Raw genomic sequence first — 22,806 nt, forward strand, 5'->3', positions numbered from 1 at the left:
TTTATAAATTTGCAGGAACTTTTATAAATTTGCAGGAGCCTTTTATATTTGCAGCATGTCCCTTGTGGGCCACCGTACCATAGCCATAGCCATAGCCATAGATTCGACTGGATTTGTTTTAATGATTTTATTTTAAAAGTTTACTAAAAACATTAAATTTTATATTGTTTAATTTAGACATCATTAACTTAATTCAACTTGATAATATTTGAAAAACAACACCTCCAAGGAAGTAACGTACACTGAGATGAATCACACCGCCAGACCACCCGAAGTCACACGTCACCCAGATTTACGGCAGGACGAAACAAATGGGTGATTCAATGCTCTCTTAGGATTCCGCACACTCAGGAAACAAAAGAAAGGCACTATTTTTCGTAGGGGTGCGTTTTTTCATTGCTATTTATCAGCCATTTATACAGGAAATGCGAAAATTGAGGTCATAAGTTTGCGTGAGAAAAAAAAGCACTAGACATGACCTTTCTCTTTATTTTTCGTTTCATACGAGCTATTGTATTAAAAAAAATAGAAAGAACTAGCAAAGAATGTGGTGATCTTCAGCTTCATCGGTTAGTATTCATATTTTTTTTTGTAAAATCTATTGCCCCACCCCCCCCCCCCCCCCCCTCAAGCCAACGCTTTTAATAACCCAGCCCGCGCGCGCAATCGAATTCTCGAATAAATAAATTATCTGGATTTTAGTAAGGGAAAAAGAACGTAACTAAAGGTATCACTATATTGATTGTTGTTGCTGTTGTTGTTGTTGTCGCCTTGGGTATGCACATGTTCAGTAATCATGCATTTTCGCATTTTAACCCTCCTCCATTCCCCCCCCCCCCTCTCCTCCCCTCCCCCCTTAAAATGTCCATCACATTGCATTGCGTGCATGGCGAGCAAACGGCTGCGCCGCTTTAAGCGCCGACATTATCATTTTTTGTCATTCTAGCAGCGGTCAGATGTAGTATTTTCGTGCACTGTAAACCAAGCAATACTTCATAAAGGACTAAGCCGTCGAAGAAGATGCAGTATTGATGAAATGTGCCGAAAGTTGATCAAAGATATGTATATATTCGACTACTGAATACGCTCACAGAAACAGAGGTCAAACTTATGCGACGAGCGACCAGAGAATCGTGCTAAAATGGCCTTTGGACCTGTCTTTTACAGCATATTATAGGTCATTATAAGGTAAGAACATTTCGAAATGTTTTCTATGTGCTCATTTAACCGAGTATGGGTCAAGACATGTGCACGGACTAAAATTTATGTCTGACTCGCAACTTAAAAGGCCCTGTTCAGACCAGGTGCCCGTGCCAGAGCTCTGTGCCCGGGCACTAAAAAGGACGTTGTCCAGACTCCTTGGTGCCCAAGGAGCAATCGTGTTCTCCTTCGTCAATTTAGCGCTCGCAATTTTGTTTGCTGTATCGTAAGGAGGCACGAGGAAACAAAACGTGGGAACTGCCAAAATCGTGTTCACACCAGTGTCCGTACCCAGGAACGGAGCCCGAGTACTACCTTTGGAGGTAGTGCCCGTGCCCGGGTACGGTGCCCAGATTTTTGCTCGGGCACCGACAAAAAGCTCTGTTCAGACTAGTGTCCGTACCTGAGAGCCGGAAACGGGCACCTAGTCTGAACGGGGTCAAAGTTTATCTTCGAATTTGGAAGGACTCGCGTCGCTCTTAATCATTTGCCCAAAGAAATTTTTACAGGAATCTATAGGCCATCCTTCTAACAATCAGCCACCAGAAACTTAATTGATTTGAAGGTTTCGCATATGGTGAAAATTAGTTTTAATCACGAAGTACTTTTACTGCAGTGAATTGTATGCCTTCGAAATTAAACTATTTCGTATACACAGAACAACGCAATATTTCCCAAAATCATCCCAACAGATATTTAGAGATTGTAAAAAAAAAAAAAAAGGATTTGAGTGTTTTAAAGGCGGTAGAATGATTGTTTTTGCACGCGAGGCTCTCAAACCCGTGTGATAATTTTGCGCCTCAAATGATTTTAACGGATTTTCGTTATTTGAATTTTTCTTTGAAATAAAAGGATATTTCACCGAAACAAACTACACAGTGATTTTAGTTATATCCTAGCCTATCTAACATAAATGTCAAAGAAATCGAATTTTTCACCCTTGCCGCGAAATGTAGAATTTGTCTGATTTTTACAGACAGGCGCTCTTAACAACTTAGGGAGCCTTCAAAGCGGTGCATTCAAGAAGTTTTGAAAGCTTTCAGTATTAAAAGCGGTGCATTTAACGAGTCTTAAAAGCCGTATATTTAAGAGGCCTTAAAAGCGGTGCATTTAATGATTCTTAAAAGCCATGGGAGTGTTAAACTCGCCGTTTTTAATTTAAGGACTCTTAAATCCAACGTTTTAAGGAAGTCTTCATAAAATTCGCTGTTTTAAGGATTCTTAAAAGCGGTATTTGGAAGGACTTTAAAAAACAGAGTTGCTTTAAAAGCAGTCTTCATAGGATGTGTGGGGAAACTATAAGAAAGGCCTTTCTGATAAGCGTCAAATTAAAAGCTTCAAAGTCACGCAGCCCGCGTTTTGACGTCTGCAGGCACTAGAGTGGCCAGTTGTTCAAAAACGCAATAACTCTATCCAGCGAGTAAACCGCTATGCAGCGCATAAAATGTTCTCCAACCAACACATTTTATCCGCCGGATAGCGACTTATCCTCTGGATAAAGTTAACCGCTCTTTGAACAGTCGGAGCCAGCAGTACGTAAACTAAACTGACTAAAGCATTAAATTAAAAAAAACCCATCTTCTAAAAGGCAATAAATTAAAGTACTTCAGCTTCTACAAGACATCAAATTAAAGTACCCATATTCTAAAAGGCATTACATTAAAGTACCGCAACTTCTATAAGACATTTAATTTTTGCAGTGGGAATCAAACAAGTTCTTATTATCGCTTTCCGATCAGACAATTATTAGACTACACTAACAAAAGGAAGCGCATCTGATCAGACCAGAACGTTTGAAAACGTACAGCTAGGTACGTGATGACCTGTTTATCTTTTTTCTCATTCTTTTATTTACTGTCCTTATGTTCGGCGAGCAATCATTATGTTATGGCTATGTTGCTGCATGCTGGAATTAGTTAGTGCTAGGAATACAAATGCAGTAGACTCCCAAGGAGGAAAGCCGGATATCAACGGCATTAGCCGTTAAAGCTATTCATCTAACTTATATCCTGATATTACTTTTATAATTGGGCCGAATAAAACCGAAAAGAAAAGAAAGCCAAGAAAAAGAAAATACAAAAAATAACACAAGAAAAAGTTTTTTGTCTCGATTTTTTATTGAGTTGTTCTCTGAAAATCCAACTGTTTGGGACACTACAAGTTGTATGAGAAAGTTCAACCATGGAATAGCTTGAAACTCACAACTACCTGCTTGGGCGCACAATGTACCTTTCCGTGGTTGTTGGCTATTGACCTAATATATCAAACACGAGGAGGTGTGTTTCATCAGATATCCAAACACTGAGAAGTAGGTTGAATAAACGAAGCGCAGCCGAGTTTTTTTAAACGACTTCGAGGTCAGTTTGGATATCTGATGAAACACACTTTCGAGTGTTTGATATGGCTTCTCAAATGATCAACAATTCTTGGAGAAATTCAAAGCTAAAGTTGGCAAAATTTTATGGTAATTAGGATCACATATCCAAACCACGGTCACGGTAGTGATTTTCTTTGTTTTCTCTTGATGAATTATTAATGAGTTTGAGAAATTTATTTGAACAGTACATCAGGTGTTCGGGGAATTTATGAGGAAACTTATGCCATCTTCACGATCGTCAACAAAATCAAGTACCCAGGCTTCTCGCTGAAATATTGAATTGGAGTCAGGAAATTGGAAATCAATTTCAAAGAAAAAGGAGTGGTTTTTCTTTCGCATTTTAGAGTTTTTTTTTCTTCCAAGCTAGTATGCTAATGCTATTGATAATTGTCCGTGTTTCGCATTTTACCAACTAAAAAAATTAACCAAAGCTTTTAATCGGCCTCGTATTATAATTTATTGTTTTTAAAGTTCGAACCAATGACGTTTACCAAGGAGCATTAACAAAACTGCACGCAGCCAGCTGTCCCACATTAAGTTTTCTTCCCGCAATTATGGGTTCTCATATTATATCCTTCAACTTGTCTCTTTTCCCCCTCGCCTCATGTATAGTTGTATTAAGCACTCGCTAGAAAATCGCTTACGCTACTTTTTGCAACGATTATCGGGAAATTAGTTTCTATTTTCACTAGAGTACCATTTGAATGCCTTTCAATATCATAGGGACGCATAAAGAAAAAAAATTGTGAGTTTTTGACTTGTTTATTTATCGAGTCATTTTACGTGTGAAATTTTAAATAAATGCTAAAATTGAGAAAATATTTGTTACCCATGACATTAGACAGTTCTCTTCTGGTCGTTTGCGCCCTTCGTTGTCAGTTACTGTTATCTATCCTCCAAGTTCTCAAAAGTCCCCAAGCTGTTAGCAGTATAATATTGTAATAAATAGTATAATATTTAGATTTTTTTTCATGTCCCAGTGAATTAACATTCCGAGATGAGTTCAAATCTTTTTTTTTTTTTTTTTTTATCTCAACTGTACAAAAAAATCGTCTAATTATTCTACGATTCTACTTTACATCAGTGGACAAATGGCAAAAAAGGGTATGTGGGGAAATATATTCTTCAAATAAATGTTTCGATCATTTTCTGATCAGTAAAAAGTACCCGTTTATTTTTCAAGAGGGCAATATCCCGATATCATTCACACGGTGCGCTACACACTCCCAGTTAACTCTATTTAGACCGGAATTTTGTTGTTATCGTTGTTGTTCAGTTCTGTGGCCAGAGGCCCCTCCCCCCTCCCCTCTCTCTCTCTCTCTCTCTCTCTCTCTCTCTCTCTCTCTCTCTCTCTCTCTCTCTCTCTCTCTCTCTCTCTCTCTCTCTCTCTCTCTCTCTCTCTCTCTCTCTCTCTCTCTCTCTCTCTCTCTCTTCATTATTCTGCAAATATAAGAGCTTTGATAATGAGACTTGGAGGATACAACATTCGAATTCAAAACTTTACGAAAGCACCAAAAAAAAATTAAAATCAATAAAGAAACTCTACTATGACTTGAAACCATAACATTTACAGATAGAAAAGAAACCTTTCCTCATTTAAAGTGACTCTGAAAAAAAATTTTTTTTACGTTTTTTTGAAGTTTTTCATGTCTTAATTACGAAATTATAAAAGAAATGCGCTAGAAAAAAACAATAAGGTGCTCTTTTAGTCGTACAAAGTAGCCCAAAATGAGAAAAATAGTGTCCCGCAGACTGGGAACTAGTTTAGCGTTTGATGACGTAGGAAATGCCCCAGAGATTTGTTTACAACACATCTCGCCTTGTTGTTACACAGAATCACCCAAAAAACGTCGGATAATGACGAAGTAATGTCTTTTACCGAAATTTTTCCAACGGAGATCTGAAAGAATCAAGCGATTCAGGCAAAATGTAAGTTGTTGCAATCGTTCGACCGATGCGGATCATGCTGGCTTCGAACAGCTCAAGAATAAGACGAGGACGAAGATCAACATGGCCTTACCGCTACCGTTCTGCGCGCTCGATTCGAAGGCGACGTTTCAGTGAATGATTGTTAAGTCTTTGGATATATTTTGCCGAAATGAAAAGGCGACGAATCTCGTAGTTTTACGGAAATTGTCTCACCAAAATCGATTTTGTTCGATTTGAGAATGCGAGAGAACATAGATGTTGCAGATGGAAATTGCACAGGCCCGTCAAAAACTCACTTTTACAGGAACTAATAGTCTGTTTTTAAAAGTCAGATCGAGCGCGTTAACTCACAAAGCATGATGAATTTTCTGCGATGACCAACAGAATGGTCCTTACGCAAGATCTTAATTTGAGGTTGACAGACCCGGCTAAGCGACTCCCGCTGTGTGTCTGTTGTGTTGATAAAAGCCTTTGTAGTTTTGCTTTCTTGTATAAGAGATTCTTCCCTTTTGATCAAAATGTGATGCGACCGCTCGTGATCGTGAAGGGAAATGCTCAAATATACTGAATGGAGATTTTCTTACTGTTCGTTGAGATAAGTTTTCGATATGCATGACAATGTGTATGCTACAATTCCCGGGTACAAATTGTAGCTCTGTCGCATTTGTTTAGGTTTATCGGCTCGAATTAAGGCAAGATTTCTTGGAGCGCTAAATAACTGTTATCTTCCAAGACTGACGATCCGTGAATTTCTCTACCCGTGATTTTAAGCTTATGCTATTTAACCGCAGTACGATTGCAGGATGTTTGTTTATCACGGATATGAGAGTGTAAAATATCCACACACAGCTGATCATGATCGTTGTCTTTCGCTTTCGAGAGCTTGAATCTTTAGTGTGAATTCGGGCAAACTGAGTTTACTTCTGCCGTAAAGTTTCGCCTCTCGGGAAGTAATGTATACTTATTACCGGCATGACAGTTATTTTTCGCACAGTTTGTTTTGTCATAGTGGAGTTACCAGCCGCATAACAAGTCGCCGAGATTAAAGACACTCCCTTCGCCACCATGACACTCGTGTGTTCCAAAGTATTTTCTACGTCACAACCTTGTTATACGATCGTTTTGGCAGCGCGCAACATGGAGACACTTCCCGGCGCTAAATTCGAACCTTTCAGGGATCATAATTGCGGATTGAGAAGGTTTTGTTCAGTAAAACCCACATATTCAGACCGAGAAAATCATAAACTAACAAACCATGACAAAAAAAATTTACTTCATAGGCACTTTAAAAAGGAAGGTTTCCAAGATAAATCTCTAAGAAAATCCTGAAGTTTCATGGCGTTTGCTTTAATCTTAGAAAAGTTTTTCTTGTTCAATGTTGGCACGGGTAGAATCCGCTCCACCCCTTCCCGCTGGGGTTAAAAAAGACGCTTGCTCCATTTCTTTTTTTCAATTGCTTCTTTAACTTGTTTTTCGGTAAGCTGTCAAGATAATTTTCTTACTAAGATAACGCATCGATAAGTGTAATTGGAATGAATTGTATTTCTAACAAAAAAACCTGGGGAAAAAACAGTTCACATTGGAGTCGCTTGCTCCTGTTCACCACTTCTAATTTACTGCATACGAATAAGTAATTAGACTATCAGCAGTTCCTTGTTTTTCTTAGGGACACAAAAGCTGGTGAATCTCGCGAGCGAGCGGGATAATTGCTTGTCTTGCTTGCGAGGTTCGCAAGCTTTACTTCCCCTTAAAAAAAATGGCACTTTTCATACTTTTTAGTAACAAATGTACAACTGATCCCTTTTGATTTTATTTCATTGGTTAGACTCCAGTTGACTTTTGAGAAAACAATGTACCTTGTCTTCGTTGTCACAGTGTTCCAGGTGGCGGTCATGGCAAAACACTCCATCAAGTCTAGAGGTAAATAATGTAATCAGTATGAGGCTAAGAAAACCAAAAAATGTCAATACACGGTTTGACTTGATGGGCCACTCTTTTCAAAGAATATTTAATTATATAATAAGAACTGTTAAAGTAACGTACATTTCGAAGGCGCAACCTATTCCTACCAAAATAATTAAAAAAAGATAACGAAAAAATGATGAATACGTTGCTTGCGAGAAACTGATTATTTTGGCACATATCTGTCAAAATTCGGAAAATGCTATTTCACTCGAGAAGCAAAAAAATACATTTAATCAAGCTGGGTCTTGGACCACAAGCAAACAAAAGGTGGAGCCCATCAAATCCAAATCAGGTGAACTTAAAAACAAGAACCAGCAACTAGACCGTTGGATGGAACACTATTCTGAGCTATACTCAGTGGAACTCTACCTTGATGACACCGTCCCACTTCCCTCCTTGCCCGAACTGACAGAACTGGACATTGAGCCAAGTATCGCTGAGCTGAGCCAGGCAAGCAAGTTTCCAGTGCAAAAGCACCAGGCAAGAACTACTAAAGTTGAACAAGGCCGCTATCCCACCTCTTCTCCATCAACTCCTGATCTACTGCAGGCTTGAGGGTGTTGTAAAACACGACATGAGAGGTGCCAACAAAAATACTCTGTATGAGAAGAAACGAGATAAAGGGGATTGCAAAAACTTTAGGGGCATGTCCCTTTCAAGCGTAGCAAGAAAAGGATTCACCCGAGTCACCTTGAAACGCTTGCAGAGGCTAGCAGACTGAGCGCTCCCTGAAAACCAATGTGGATTTCGTTCAAAGAGATCTACAATTGACATGATATTCTCTCGTCAACTGCAGGAGAAATGTCGTGAGCAACAAAATCCGCTCTTTGTCACTTTTGTTGATCTAACCAAGGCCTTTTACACAGTGAACAGGTCAGGATTGTACAAAGTAATGAAAGCCATTGGACGTCTTCCATCCTAATTGAAGTTCATAGAGTCCTTTTATGATGAGATGCAAACCATTGTTCAGTACGACGGTTTCCAATCGGACAGCTTCGCAATAAGGAGTGGTGTAAAGCAGGGATGCGTCCTTGCCCCCACCCTCTTTGGAATCTATTTTGCTGTCCTAATTCAAGTAGCTTTTAAAAACAGGCCCAATAATGTATTCATCCACTTGCGAGCTGATGGCCCGCCTTTCAACCTATTGAGACTGAGGGAAAAAACGAAAGTGACCATAGGTGATCTTCCATTTGCTGATGACACATCACTTCTTACTACAGGCGATGATTAACAGACTAAATGAAACTTTCAAGGCATTCTCGTTGGTAATCAGTGTGAAGAAAACTGCCATCCTTACTCAAGGAGTGCCGATCATTGCTCCCTGATGGGACTAGACGGAAAGCCCCCCGAAGTGGCCCAGAAGTTCTGCTATCTGGGATCTATAGTCTCCTCCACTGTTTTCCTTGACAATGAATTCAACTCCAGAATCGGCAAAGCTGCTACAACCTTCGGCAATTTGACAAAGAGAGCCTGGCAAATCAAGTACCTCACGGTGAAGACTAAAGTCTTCATTTATGAAGCATGTGTGTTCGGCACATTACTCTACGCCTCAGAGACATGGACCAAATACAAGGGTCAGGAGGGGAAACTTAACATCTTCCATTTTCGTTCTCTTTTTAAGATCCTAAATATCAAATGGCAGGACAGAGTTTCCGACTGTAGAGTTTTCGAGATGGCAGGAATCACTGGCGTAACAACCATTCTGAGAAGGAGAAGGATGAAGTGGCTTGGGTATGTTTATTGGATGGAGAACACCCGTATCCCAAAGCAGTGCTTGTTAGGTAAACTCTCTAGTGGCCAGCGATCTCAGAGCAGACAAAAGTTGCGCTACAAAGACGTGTGCAAGGATACCAAGAAGCATCTACCCATCAGCCCCAAATCCTGGAAACGAATGGCGTCAGATCGAGCGGAGTGGAAGTCTACGGTGCGCACAGGAGCCGGCCTGCAGGAAGATATGCTGAGGGACGCGTGGGAAGAGAAGCGCGATCGAAGAAAACAGAAAGTGCGTCAAAAAACCCCGTCTCAAATTTTGACACCTTTACGTGCCGTTACCGCAGCCGGTCCTGCCACTCAAATATTGGCAGGATTAGCCACGAGAGGATCTGAAGCAAGAGAAACTGACATTTAGCAAAGTGTTATGACCTTCTGGCAAGACGACAACGGGGCAAGAATTCCTATACATATTTATTTGCATTCAAATTCGAACTACTAACCTCGTACTTGAGTTCAAACATGAAAATAATACTTTACCTTGCTCGAGGCTAGTGGGGCTTATTAAAAAGAAGATAAAAAGATATTAAGATGTGAGCCTTAGTTGCATAGGGTCCATGTATTCAGATTCGTTCAATTTCGCTATTATTTTTTCCAAAAAGGCATTAATGTCTAAGCTTGTTTCTTTTCAAGCATTCCTCAATATTCGTTATTCAGTGCATCAGCTATAGAAAACTCTTGGTTGATTGTGAAGCTGTTCAATGGGATTTGGAAAATAAGTCAAGACAAGGAGGGGATGGAGTATCCACGGAATGGAAAGTTTCTGTTGAGCGACAGTTTATTGACTGCTGAAAATTAAGATGGGGTAAACAGGCAAAAATAAAATATGTTATTTAGTCTATTAGTTCTGATAGACAATGACAGACCATAACCGTGATAGCAGTTGTGGTAGCTAAGAAAATTTCTCGTGGTATTACATAAGGTATTAAGAGAGTTGCCAAAAACATTTCTTGCAGCTTCCACTGAGGAAAAGAAAGTCTGTGATGCGATTAAGAAACAAAACGACGAGGTTAAAAAACAACAAGAAAAGGTCAAGAATCTAATTGATAGGATAGCAGCAGAGATTGAACGGACCAGTTGCGAAGGAGGTAGGTACAAATTACTTCACATTGTACAGACAGAACCGCTTGCGTCATGAATATTACGTTACCATAGTCAAATGTTCATTTTTAGTTGATACAGAGAAAATGATTTAAACCATTAATTGGAATGACACCTTTATGCTTAACAGGAATCAACGAAACGTTTCAAACTCAATTTTCTTCTTTATTGGTTAGGAAATCACTTTGTTATACCTTTTACCGAGGCAATCTTCCTGTGTATGAATAGTGATTAAAGGGTCCCTCCCAACCAAAATGCATTCCACGCAAATGCCGTCTTAGCGGTCATTTTCGGGTGCCTCGAAAATTGCCGTCTGAAAGCCTAGTGGGAAGCTCCTTCTTTTCCGTGATTCTGGACTTATTTTATGTGACTAAATGTTAACACAATTTGCGAAATTGGCTTACTGTGTTGCAAATAACACGATGTAAGTGTATCAAGATTTTTCATATTGAATAAATTAACTTATTATGCCCCGTTCGACACTTGCGAAGCGTGGTCGTGCCAGAGTCGCTGTAAAGTTGCAATCAGCATGAAAGAGTCTATATACAGCCTCTGGTGTCATAGGAAAGTGGAGTTTGGTTCACAAGCAGCATGCACAGCGAATATGCCGAGCTATTGCTACACAATAAAAATGTCCACAGAGCCTCTGCAGTAGAAAGCGAGTATGAGCTACTGCATCGCACCAAGATCATGACACTTTACTGACTTTAGGTAATACCGATATTAAGTATTGATTATTTATTAATTCCAATGTTAGCCTTTTTAACAGGCTAATGTTGATTCGGTCAGTTTGAAAGAAATAATCATGCTTAAAAGGAGATGATTAAAACGTGAAGCATCGGGGACCTTGATGCTTTTGCATGTACAGCTGTTTACTTAATGAGGTCAATTCAACCTATTGGAAATTATGCATTTAATAATAGAATTTGTCTCTGTTGTTATATTTTATTTATTAATAAAACTTTCATTGCTAGACAAATTGTCGTAATAGCAAAGTCTCCTGTTATTATTGCAGATTAAAGGGATCATGACGAGTGAGCATTGTTTTTCTTTCAGGGTTGGGAGAGAAAGGACTTTTTTGGTCCTGAAAAGCTATATATATGTTTTACTGTACACAAACATAATTTTCATAGTGTCACTCCTTTCCCTTTGGTGAAGAAAGTGTTTTCATTATCAATTTATGCCGCTCTGCGGAAATTTTTTTGCCTTTGCCTTGTTAGTAAGTGGCAGTGGAGCTTAGGCTTAAAAGGGGATCTAATGAAAATTAAATGTGAGTGCTAAAAGTAGGTTATTTTCCAACAAACTGTTTCCTGGTCCAGTAAATGCACAGGTTGACACAATATTCCTGACTACATCGTACCCCCCCTCCCCCCTCCCCCCCCCCCCCCCCACGCACACACACTGCCTCTGAGAGATGGGGAGGCGAAAAGCTTCGGACAACTAAATTGAAGGAAAGAGCCCCAGCGTTCAAACAAACACAAGCTGGCAGGTGAAAACGGCATTTATTGTGGTTGGCTGTAGTGAAATATTTAAAAATTTAGTTAAGATCTAAGACATGTGTAACCCATCACATTGCCTATACATTTTATCTTTCACTGAGAAATGCTGTTGACTAAAAGTACAGCAACTATTCTTCAAGACATGTATGTCATGGAAAAAAAACAAATAGGATTGCGTGGTTTCAATCACTTGTAGAAATTAACTTTAATTTTCTATAAATAATTTGCATCAATATCCCTTGGTTGACTTTTCTGTTGATCGCTATTTCTTTCAATATAAAGATAAACTACATGAGAAATGTATACAGCTAAGCTGCTGTGAAAAAGAGGTCTGAAGCCATTCAAGTTTTAACGGGAAAAAGCTTTCCATTATAACTGAACATCAAAATCTTCCGATTATGAAATTACAACTAAAATCACACTTGTTCGCTTTTACATTTATTGTAAGCGTAATAAAAACGAAAGATTGTGGTTGTCTCCCAGCTTCAAGTGTACACCATTTTCTTATATTTGTCCTGATAATGCTAATTAAGTACAGGAAATTATCAGCTGATAGCCAGTTTGCACTTTAATTGTTCATTCTCATCAATACATATTCGAAAATTGTGAGGAAATTAAATGACAATTCCTGTGTTGGAAAGAGAACCTTGAGTTGACATCCATAATAAGTGGTCACGGAAAGAGACGCTAGCTTTACCTCAATGTCGTGGCTTCTTTTTAATTTCTGACCTTTTTATAAAATAAATTGGTCTCGGTAAGGAAATGACAGTTTTCAGAATATCATGGGCAGAAAGATGTTACTTTTTTTAAAGAAATTCCTGTTTCTTTATACTTACTGGCATAATGCAAACGTAAAAAAACTATTCATTATTATACGAGCTCTCTCCTCAGGGTTGATGTAAGTTTAACAACCTTAAGAGAGCACTTTCCCGAGTTCACATCCTATCTCAATCTTATGGTTCCCTGGTCCCCTCTTTGTCTGTTGTAACAAGGCTATTACCCTGCTGTTTGAAAGAGGACACTGATTCAAAACAGTTTCAATGAGTGTCATTTTAAATCCCATGGGGTATCTTGGAGTAACCAACTCCACTCACTGTTGCAAGGATGACGTTGTATTGAAGCTTGTTTGTTTGGGTTTTTTGTGTTTCAATAGTATCCATCTATCAGCCCTGGTTTCTCTTGCTTTTCTTTTACACACGGGCTATGCAGCACAACAGTGACTACTTTAATTTACATTACACCTTGCTTTTTGATATGTAATTGTAGAACATTTTAGGAAACTATACTGTTCATTGTGGGGTACTCCCCAGTGGTTGGTTACCCCTGCTTGTGTTTAATGCTACACGAATATCACAGTTATCTTTGTTAAATGCCCTAATCAAGCAACTAGTTCTATTGGAAGGTATCATGGGGTTACCATCCTTACTCGTTGTTGCCAGGATTTACATTGAAGGGCTCGCACATCAGCTTTGTCCACACGAGGACGCAAAAAGTCCACGTATATTTGAAGGTACCAGACCAGAGGCGCTCTCATAGATAATTCAACTGGGCTGTGCTGTTGAGTGGTAACCTACACGGCAGCTTTTACTTTTGAGTACAACCCTCGCCCTACCAACCATCCCACAGTAACTATTTGCAACGAAATAATTATACCAGTACCACCTCCCCCGGGGAGAATTTGTCTTCCGATCGTTCAAGTGTCCCGCTTGTATGGTGATCGGAAATTTTTGAAAAATCGCACGAGTATTTAGAAGCTGTTGCCGCCATTGTTCATAAAGGCCATATATAGTCTATTTTAGGTCGTATAACAAAGCCTATTGTTATCAAAGTTGATCCGCTTTTCTTGATACGCTTCTACGAGCATTATGTAAATGTTAATGGTCTTGGTGATGTTTGGAGTAGCTATCTTAAAGCGACTCACTTTAGCATTCTGAATGGGGCCTGGTCCTGATCCGTTATCAATGATAATCTGTGTCGTAAGGTAATCCCCTACCGTGGTAAATTCTTTGAGAGATAGCTGATGACCGTCTGCTTCCTTTCCTAATAGCTTTACAGCGTCCTCAACTGGGGCAGAGTTCTCATACGGTTAAAGGTCGTCGTTAGTCAGGTGTTCGAACACTTATGTGACTAATCTGTTAGAGAAGTCTGATGCTGTTCGTCGGTGGATAGTCTTGCCATAGTTAGCCATGTGACGAAGCAATCTCAATAGTATGAAATTCACATTCTCCGTTAGTTTGCTATCTTCTTGCTTATCTTCGTCTTTGCTTGGATTCTTATGCCTTTGACCCACTTGAGAAAGCTCTCCAAGGGACGGATGTACAGCCTGATGGCGGTTCCTCTGAGGGTTTTTATCTTTAGTCGTGGACAGGCCCACTTGTCCCAAATGTCAAAGGGCTTGTTCGGCATTAGACAATCCAAACCTATTCCACGTGGGTCCAACTCTTGGAGTATAATATGGATGTGCCTCGTGTTGTTAAGTGCTTGTGCGACAGGTATGACACGCAATATGACCCTTGAATCTATAGAACTGGCCAAGGCATTTCTCTCGAAGGCTGTGGTGAATAATCCTCCCATTTAACATCGCTTTTTCGGTTTTTTGTTTCTTCTTCAACGCCTTCAGAGTCTGAGTCAAAATGTTGACATGTCGTCTACATCCATTTGAAAAAATTTCCCTGAGCAGTGCCGTATTCGGGGTGGACTTCGAAACTCTTTGACTCGGTTTCCCAAATCTCATAACAGTCAGTAGTTTCCATTTCCGTACCAACACTGCTGTCCTTGTAGCTCTTTTTCTTTCTTTTCTTGGTGAGCGCATTGCCATCAATTTGCCACCTTTATGCCTTCCTCTTTTTACCAAATTCATTATCATCAGTTTTAATAAGTCAAAATCCTTCACCGAGAACTGCATGGGGTATAGAACTTACGTATCCAAGGTTTTCAACTGCCCAACTGCGTCAGTGCCAATGTGCAATGCCCCTCAGTGGCGTGCTTGCATTAGGTTTTATTGGCTTATCTTGGCTTTACTAAATTATTTTATTCTTTTAAAGTTGGAGGACGAGGGAAAGTATCTAGCTCAGATTGCCCTTTATAACAACTATTTGAATGCGCGGAAAAAGCCATTTAACTATCAAGTTTGTATACCAAAATGTTTTAACTTTAATTTGTTGATTTCATTTAAGCACAGCTTTGAAACTATTATTTAGCTGCATTGTGTAATAAATAATCACATCCAATGTATGTTACTATTATTCTATATTTATTGCCAGGGCCTCTAATGAAATCAGTTCTTACTTTTGCAAACGCTGAATGAGAAAACCTGTTGTAAATAAAGGCATCTAACTGGCTGAAGGCTGACCAATCGTTGATTTAAAACGGGCCATAATTCTAACAAAAAGCATTGAATGAAGATATGTACAGGTCCGCAAATGATCCCCGGACCGTAAATGATCCCCAAATTGAACCGCAAATGATCCCCGGACGGGAAATGATCCCCAGATTGGACCGCAAATGATCCCCGATCGCCTCGCCATAAATATAGAATGGAATGGACTCAAATTTGGACAGTGGATTTTAACTTTATACACAACAATTTTTTTTCTTAATAACACCAGTCGTTATATTTAAAAAATTTAGTCAGTTATATTAAACTATTTGCATGCAAATTTAACAACTTTAAAAATTGTAATGTAGCAGCTCAGTGCAACAGAACAATTTAGTTATAAACTGGAACATACATGCCTGTGTACATAATTTACGTACACCATTACAACGTCTAAAAATGTGCACGAATTGTACGAAATTCGTCATCAGTTTTCAAATAGGGCGGACAATACGAAACAAATTTTGACAGTGCAACTCAAAAATACTTAACTAGAACAGGCCAACTTACTCGAATGGGAAAGCCTCTTCAGAGCAGTACCTGAATTTCGCACGCACTGATGTAGTGAGCTTTCCCCGAAGTAGCCCAGTCACTCCCATCCCGAACGAATTCACTTTAGAGAATTTGTGAATCATAGTGGGTGGAAGACTCACCTTCGACGGATGTCCATTACTCGCGAGTGAGGTGATTATGTTGCCTTATCAGGTCTGGTGAGCATTTTCGATATTCCGGTTGCTGCGGTGTCTAGCTAAGGAGAAGGCTTATCTATAATCTACCCAAGTAACCACAGACAAGAAGAAGCCGATTTCGACAGCATCCCTTTGGTGAGCCATGAAGCCCATCAAAGCAACTTCCATAGCCTTCAGCAAATGGAATTTGTAAACAACGCATTGTTGATTTATTAACGGTGGTTTGGCTTCCGCTACTCTGATGTCGTGGGCAATTTTCTTGCTTGCGAAAACTGGGCCTATATCACTGTTTATTTTCTTTCCAAGATCGGACAGCTGTCTACGTACAATGTCGGCTGATCTTTGATACTTGAAAGGCAGAATAACCCGAACGGGTGCATTTCTTTGAACATCGTGAACCTGCTGTTGATTTCGCGACTCGATGAATCTAGCTATGGTGGAATTAACGAGCTTCTCTGGGTATTTCAGTTTCAAGAAGATTCCTCTCAAGTTGTCACATTCTTTAGCAAATATATCCGGTGAAGATGAAAGACAGTGGGCATGGTTTAACATAGTCACAAGAAGTGATCGTTTGTAACGGGCGTCAACGTGACTTTGATAGTGAAGGAGAAGGCCTTTATTTGTTGTTTTCCTGTAAACACATGTTTCCAACCGTTTCTCAATCTTTGTGAGCTCCATTCGGATGAAAGGTAATTTGTTGTTGTTTGCAACTTCCATCGTGAAGCTGATTGCTGGGTGTGCCTCATTTAATGTTGCTAGGAAAGTCGTAGCAGTTGAAATATCCTTTACCGCGGCTAAGGTGTCATCCACGTATCTCTTGCAAAACGAATGTAACTTATCTTCGCTCTCCAGTTTCTCCTCGATCGAACACATAAATGTGTTCGTCATGAGTGGCCCTAGGGGTGACCCCATCGCTACACCAAATTATGAATTTCAGTACCAGTTCAAGTAACGATTGTTTTGCTTTTGTCTTTACTTTCTTACTGTACAGATTACGCCTTGTACTTTCCGAACAAAGGAACAACAGATTACGTCGTCTTCAAGAACGTACCCTCCTTGACTGAGTTCACCTTATGTTTTTGGATGAATTCAACTGATCAAAAACCGGGGACACCGTTCAGCTACTGTCATCCGAGTGAGGGATATGGAAACGAACTTGCTATTTTCAACTATGGGTCATTAATGCTAAGCATTGACAGGGCCGAAAGGTGCGCTAGCATAAATAATTATATAGAACCGAAATAGATTAAAGATACTACACTAAAATTTATCAACAATTTAGCTATAAAATAATTCTAGAACAACGAGAAGAAAAAACACCTCAGTCATTGAAAGGAACAACTCGTGATCTGTTCTAACATTTTTCAAGTTTAAATCCATTCCGACCTATTCTGTCTCTGGCCAGAGGCACTTATCGACAGTTTTATTTCATTGGGGTGATAATTTATAACATTTATAACAAAACTAGTCAATTATATTTTTGTTTCTGTTGACAGACAAAAATTTTTGGGTTTTGAAATGACATCGAATTATCGTGATACTTCCCCTTTAATGCTGTGGCAATATAAGTGGTGATTTAGAATGTGTTTTAATGTTTACGTACCAGCTGTACTAGCTAAAAGAGTTTCAGGACGAACACAAAATATAGGAACTACATAAACTACAGAAACACCGAGCAGTTACTTTCAGCAAATGCATAAACTAAAAAGTTAGAACTAACCTAATTGCGTGAAGTACGTAGAGAAAATGGCTAAAATAACTACAGGCATTGCACGGGAGCTAAGAATAATTTTTTTTTTTTAAACTCTTTCATTTTTATTTTTGGTCAAGTAGCTTCCAGCTGGTAGAGGCTCTACTTCCGCCAGCTCTCGCTCGCGCCCCCAGAGACAAAATTCCTGCGCTTGACAGGTAACTCTTATGACCAAGCATCTACTGTAAAGGAAGATCACTCTCTGAACTAATTTTAGGGGGTCTTTCTTTATTTACCTATCAGGCACAGTTATTTTGCAAGATTAGATTATTTTTCATACGAATTCACTGCTTTCTGAAACGAATAGAATATAAACTGAATTGGTTTCTCTGTGGTTGCGCAGTCTGTTCAGACTTGTATCTTGTAGCCTTTTCAAGATGGAGAGGAGATAAAAAACGATAACGCACGCCCCTGATCCTTCCTTCGCTTTCTACAGTCCGCACAGCTGGAACAGCTTATCTATAAAACCCTTTTCGAAGTATAAGGTCATTAAATTAGCAGTTCTGTCTACACGTGGCGCACTAACGCTTGTAGGTATAGCCAGTCTAGTCCCTTTCTTTATCGACATTGCTTTCGCAAAGTTGAAGTTGGGTTTGACCCTTCAAGACCAGATCTCGTCAGCTAACCGAATACTGATGTATTAATAGACGCTAAACTCAGGATCACTCCACAAGACGAGTATTATTTCCTTGTCGGATGGATGAAAAATTATGAACCTCTAAACTGAGGCTATTTTCATCAGCAAATAAGTGATTCTTGGGTCATTTTTCATACAGGTTAAAGTTTAGTGTTCTTCTCCTTGACAGCAATATTAAAGCAACTACTTATTTTAACGAAAATTTGCTGCCCGAATAACAGGTCACTGGAGGGTTGCAGTGCGCCGCCCCCTCCCGCAGTTTCACCTCTGCGCTGTACAGAAAATTATTTCTGGAATCCTTATTGTTCTGGTGCCAATCAAATCGCTAAATCAATTGCCAAGGACAAAAATACAAACCGTAAAAAGTCTTAATGTTTTAACTTGCGTCTTGTTCATTTTGTATGTGCATGGTTTTCTTTCTCAGCACGAGTAAGCATTCTAGAAGTAATTCAAGTTTCATGGTTGCATTTTAAAATACAGTTAATTGCAAAGATATCAAATTTTGTTAACAGACCAACTAGTTCTATTTTTGTTCCTTTTGTTTTCTTTCTTTTTTCTTTAACTGCGATAGGGACACAGGTGTGGCAGCAAATGATGGCAAGTGGCATCATATCTGTTTTACTTGGACGAACAGCGATGGGTCTTGGCAGTTATACAAAGATGGAGAACTGAGTTACAAAGACACGGGCCTCAAAACGGGATACACCATCAAAGGCAACGGAATACTGATTGTTGGGCAAGACCAAGACCTTCTCAACAACCGATGTGGCGGCAACTTTGATTACAAACAGTCCTTCCAGGGATACATGACCAACCTCAACCTTTGGTCCAGCGTCCTCTCAGCCGAAACAATCCAGGAAATGTCGAAGACATGCTCTAGTGAGGAAGGAGACGTTCTTAAGTGGTCTGACTTCAAGCACAACCTTCAGGGAGATACGGAGGTTGTCGTCCCATCTCCCTGTGTTCCATAGCATGCGTGAGCGATTTGTAACGAGAAAACTGTGTTCAAAGTTGACGGCCAGTCCGAACTATGAATAAAAGTTACAAATTGTAGGTTAGCTTATTAAGATAAATGTAATCCTACCAAGAACGCAGGTCTAATGATTGACATAAAAGTGAAAGAGTATCGCGTGTGTCAAGGTCCCTTAGCGAATCTGTCATATAGATAGGGGTGGCATTACGACACTTGAAGTTCCAGGGGGGCAAGTGAAAGAAGTGGGTTCCACCACAAATAGACAGACGAAACATTTCCAAACCCCTTTTGACCACCCCATCCCGCGACTCGCGCCATAACCATTGACTCGTAGCCGATTTAATAGCCTAAGAGCACAGCAAAAGACTGGGGGAACTAGTCCGTCCCCATCCCCAGTCGTCCCCATAAAAGATCTGGCATCGGAAACGCCCTAGCAAATGGTGTTCCTTCAGATGACTCCATTCGTGCTGATCTAATGTACTGAATTACTGTACACTTTACATTTTCTGTTCTTTACACATTGTTTTGTTTGCGAAACAGACTACCGTATGTGTCTATTGCCTTTTACAATGGAAAATCATGTCCGTGTTCTTGTTTGAGTCCAATTTATAACGCCCAGTGGCAAAAGTCTATTACAAGCAAAGTTTTCAATTTGACTGAAAAGAGATTTTTTTTTTTTTGCGTTAATTTATTTTGCGGGTATTTTTTTCTGCGGGAACTAATTTTTGCGGATCGTGGTCAATCCGCAAAATCCGCAAAAATAAGAACCCGCAAAATTTTCGTGCTACACGGTACTACCGTCCCAATCTCGTACCCAGAGTCCTCAGGCTCTTTGGCCAGCGGTTAGTCGCCAGGAGAGACTCTGAGGACATCAAATTTTATTACCGCAGGATTTCTGCGTAAAACAATGGAAACCGTTACGGAACAGCCAATCAAAAAATTTGAAATTGTTCGATGTCCCCAGAGTCTCTCCTGGCGCCCATCCGCTGACCAAAAATCCTGAGGACTCTGGGTACGAGATTGCTACCGTCACACCTACTCCGTACTTCTTCTTATATGATTTCTTTTCGGATACAATGTAATTTCATTTTATATAAATATACACACTTTGTTTTCATTTTCCCTTTATTTTTATTTAATTAATCTTTTTTTTTTTTTTTTGTATCTTAATTTTTTTTTTCGTGTTCCGGGATGTTCCGGAATATTCCATGTTCCTGGTTTTATCGACGGGCTGTTCTATGGGCACTAGTACTCTGAGACAAGGTTACTGTCTTCAGAGCGGCAATCCAGAAATTTCACCTGGAGGTTTGCAAAAGGAAAAAAATCGAAAATTCCCAAACTCTACCAGGGCATAGGTCTAGATGAAGTATTTTAAAAAAAAAATACTTCGAGTTCGATTAGATTTTTATTTTAGGCACAACGGCGACAAAGTCGGTTTGGCCGCTCCCACATCGGTTTTCACGGCGTCCACACCACACGTTGCTTGAAAGTCGCCTAAAAATAAACATAACAGTAAATCCGATCATTAAACTTCTTTATCAAAATAATGCATATTTAGGGACAGTCTGAAGTGCTATTTGTTTAATTCCATTGCGAACTAAATATTTTTTGGATTTTAAGTTTTTTGAATATCAGTTTCGCCGATTTTAACGGAACAAAAACATGGCAACATTGGTAGGGTAAAATCGCACCTTGGTACACGGCGTGGATTCAGATCAAGTACACCAAGCGAAAGAGCAAGATTTCGTCTTCAAATACCTGCAATAAAATTTTTGGGCTACGTAAAATATAAAATTTTAAAGCGCCAAACAAAAGTGACCCAGTGGTCAAATTACGCCGTTCCTTGTCAAGCATTTAGAACCTTACATGTAAAATGAATACTATGCTCGGCCAAAGAACTAGTAATGGGTCAATTTTCGCCAAAAGTCGCCACTGTTGCGAAGATAATACTAATTTTGAGCAACTTTTCCCTAAGTTACTGCTAAGGCTGTTTGAAATTTCAACGTTAAGCTGCTACTTCGAACGATTAAATTCAAATTCTTCTTGTTCCGTGCTCCGAGAGCGTATATAGTTATAAATTACCTGGACTTGAAAACAAACCGTAAAACAGAAAATTAGCCATATTTACACTTCTATTGGAAGACTACTGTTTGCAGATCTGTACATACCAAACTATAAGCGCTAAGCATAAAGATAGATATCTACTTTTTGCCTCACAAGTTACAGACAGCCACTGGCCGTTACCCGGTTCGAAGCAAAGGAAAAGATTGCGTGACAAGTACCATGGCGTTCACGCGGCCACGCGTCAAAATTACAAAGAAAACGCATTCCAGTCGTTACGCTTTCTTTAGAAGTTTGTGGGTCTTGTTTGGAATCTTCAAATAAGACTTCAACGTTTGTTTGTTTGATCATTTTTACGAGACCTTTTTGAATGTACCAAAATAAATTGGTGTTCAACATTTAACCCTGGGGCCATTTTGTCCTGGGTATTGTCTCACTCAGCAGCTAGGGAATATCCTTGGGTTAACAAATTTGACCGCTTCATAGTCCTCTTCTACGAACCTTACAGCCGTTTTCGTTTTTAGCGAGGGAAATCGTGCAAAAAATGAAAACTAAACAACGACGGAAAGGAAGGTGGGTGTCGATTGTCACTGAGTCAATACCTGCGTCCTACCTCGCTTACAGATCTTTTTGTTCACTTGTAAGAACGTTTAATTTCATTCAGAGTCTAAATGGCAAGATTTTAGGTAGCGTTATACCGGTGTCTTTTGACTCAAACGTAATTCAAAGAATTAGATCCCAGTCCTTTGACGGCCACTTTGAGCCACTTCTGGCAACAGCATAGTAAAATAACAAACTATCCATTGTCTTGTATGATGCTTTTGACTTTGTATTTGTTGTTTGTTGAAAGCATCTGGTGACTGTAGTGAGGCGACACGAACTCGTGCGTGGTGCGCGTTCATGAACTTAATCGTATACTCGGTAGGCTATCTCGCGTAGCTGGTGAGATTGTTCGCAAAATTAATTAGTGTTAGGTTTAAGGATTGAGGAGCAGAGCCGCGAAAAGAATGGTAAGGAGACAAGCCTTTGCGCGCGCTAAAGCTTTGCCCTCGCACGACCAATAGCACACGCGTGTGGGCAACTGGGCATAGATGATCAACAGTGATCTGCTTGGACCGTCCAGTACTTGCATTTAATAACGCTTAGAATTACTGGATCACTTTCTGTCAGAAAGTGATCCAGTTATATTTTTGTCATTTATAGCTTTATTATTTTTTTTTCCAGCAATTTGTAAAAAATGCCGGCTGTGTCTAGCTGAAGAGGCAGCTCCTTCCCAATGTGACGCCCCATCTGTCATGCCAGTCAATTGAGACTTTCCCTGAAGACTTTGAACAAGAAACAAAGAGTAGTATTAAGTTATGTTACAACGGCAAGCGGACTTTTGGAGAACTTTACACCGATGCTGGAAGATGATAAAAATGAAAACCGACCCAGGCAAAAAGATGTTGCAATTAGGTTGTTGCAACGTAAAAATTAACA

The 22,806-nt window shown here is 39.6% G+C and overlaps 3 protein-coding genes across 12 annotated transcripts in view; 1 reads left to right on the forward strand and 2 right to left on the reverse strand.

Annotated features, from left to right (window-relative positions):
- Positions 1 to 22,806, reverse strand: part of LOC146461195 (serine/threonine-protein phosphatase PP2A 65 kDa regulatory subunit-like) — a 206,075-nt gene that overhangs the window by 107,594 nt on the left and 75,675 nt on the right. The gene's annotated exons all lie outside the window — the stretch shown is intronic.
- LOC146461202 (neuronal pentraxin-2-like) lies at positions 965 to 19,533 on the forward strand. 2 transcript variants are annotated; one of them, XM_085087059.1, is made up of 6 exons: positions 965 to 1,188; positions 7,332 to 7,426; positions 10,198 to 10,329; positions 16,898 to 17,114; positions 17,740 to 17,814; positions 18,865 to 19,533. In XM_085087059.1, exons 2-6 carry the CDS (start codon positions 7,357 to 7,359, stop codon positions 19,262 to 19,264), a joined length of 894 nt encoding a protein of 297 aa, XP_084943185.1. In that variant the 5' UTR covers positions 965 to 1,188; positions 7,332 to 7,356; the 3' UTR covers positions 19,265 to 19,533. The 2 variants fall into 2 exon arrangements, with proteins under 2 accessions (XP_084943185.1, XP_084943184.1); XM_085087058.1 differs by lacking the exon at positions 965 to 1,188 and adding an exon at positions 2,903 to 3,011.
- Positions 15,979 to 16,818, reverse strand: LOC146461203 (uncharacterized). The gene has a single exon (XM_085087168.1). The coding sequence runs from the start codon at positions 16,816 to 16,818 to the stop codon at positions 15,979 to 15,981; it is 840 nt and encodes a 279-aa protein (XP_084943294.1).

The sequence above is a fragment of the Pavona decussata genome, unplaced genomic scaffold (genome assembly GCF_977016875.1).
Source record: "Pavona decussata unplaced genomic scaffold, jaPavDecu1.1 SCAFFOLD_201, whole genome shotgun sequence".
NCBI classification, from domain to species: domain Eukaryota; kingdom Metazoa; phylum Cnidaria; class Anthozoa; order Scleractinia; family Agariciidae; genus Pavona; species Pavona decussata.

Excerpts from the sequence above, each read along its gene's own strand:
- LOC146461202 (XM_085087059.1), top strand. The coding sequence starts at position 7,357 with ATGTACCTTGTCTTCGTTGTCACAGTGTTCCAGGTGGCGGTCATGGCA. Across the intron at positions 7,427-10,197 it reads ACACTCCATCAAGTCTAGAG|CTTCCACTGAGGAAAAGAAA; the intron begins GTAAATAATGTA and ends CATTTCTTGCAG. Across the intron at positions 17,815-18,864 it reads AAAATTCCTGCGCTTGACAG|GGACACAGGTGTGGCAGCAA; the intron begins GTAACTCTTATG and ends TAACTGCGATAG.
- LOC146461203 (XM_085087168.1), bottom strand. The coding sequence starts at position 16,818 with ATGGGGTCACCCCTAGGGCCACTCATGACGAACACATTTATGTGTTCG.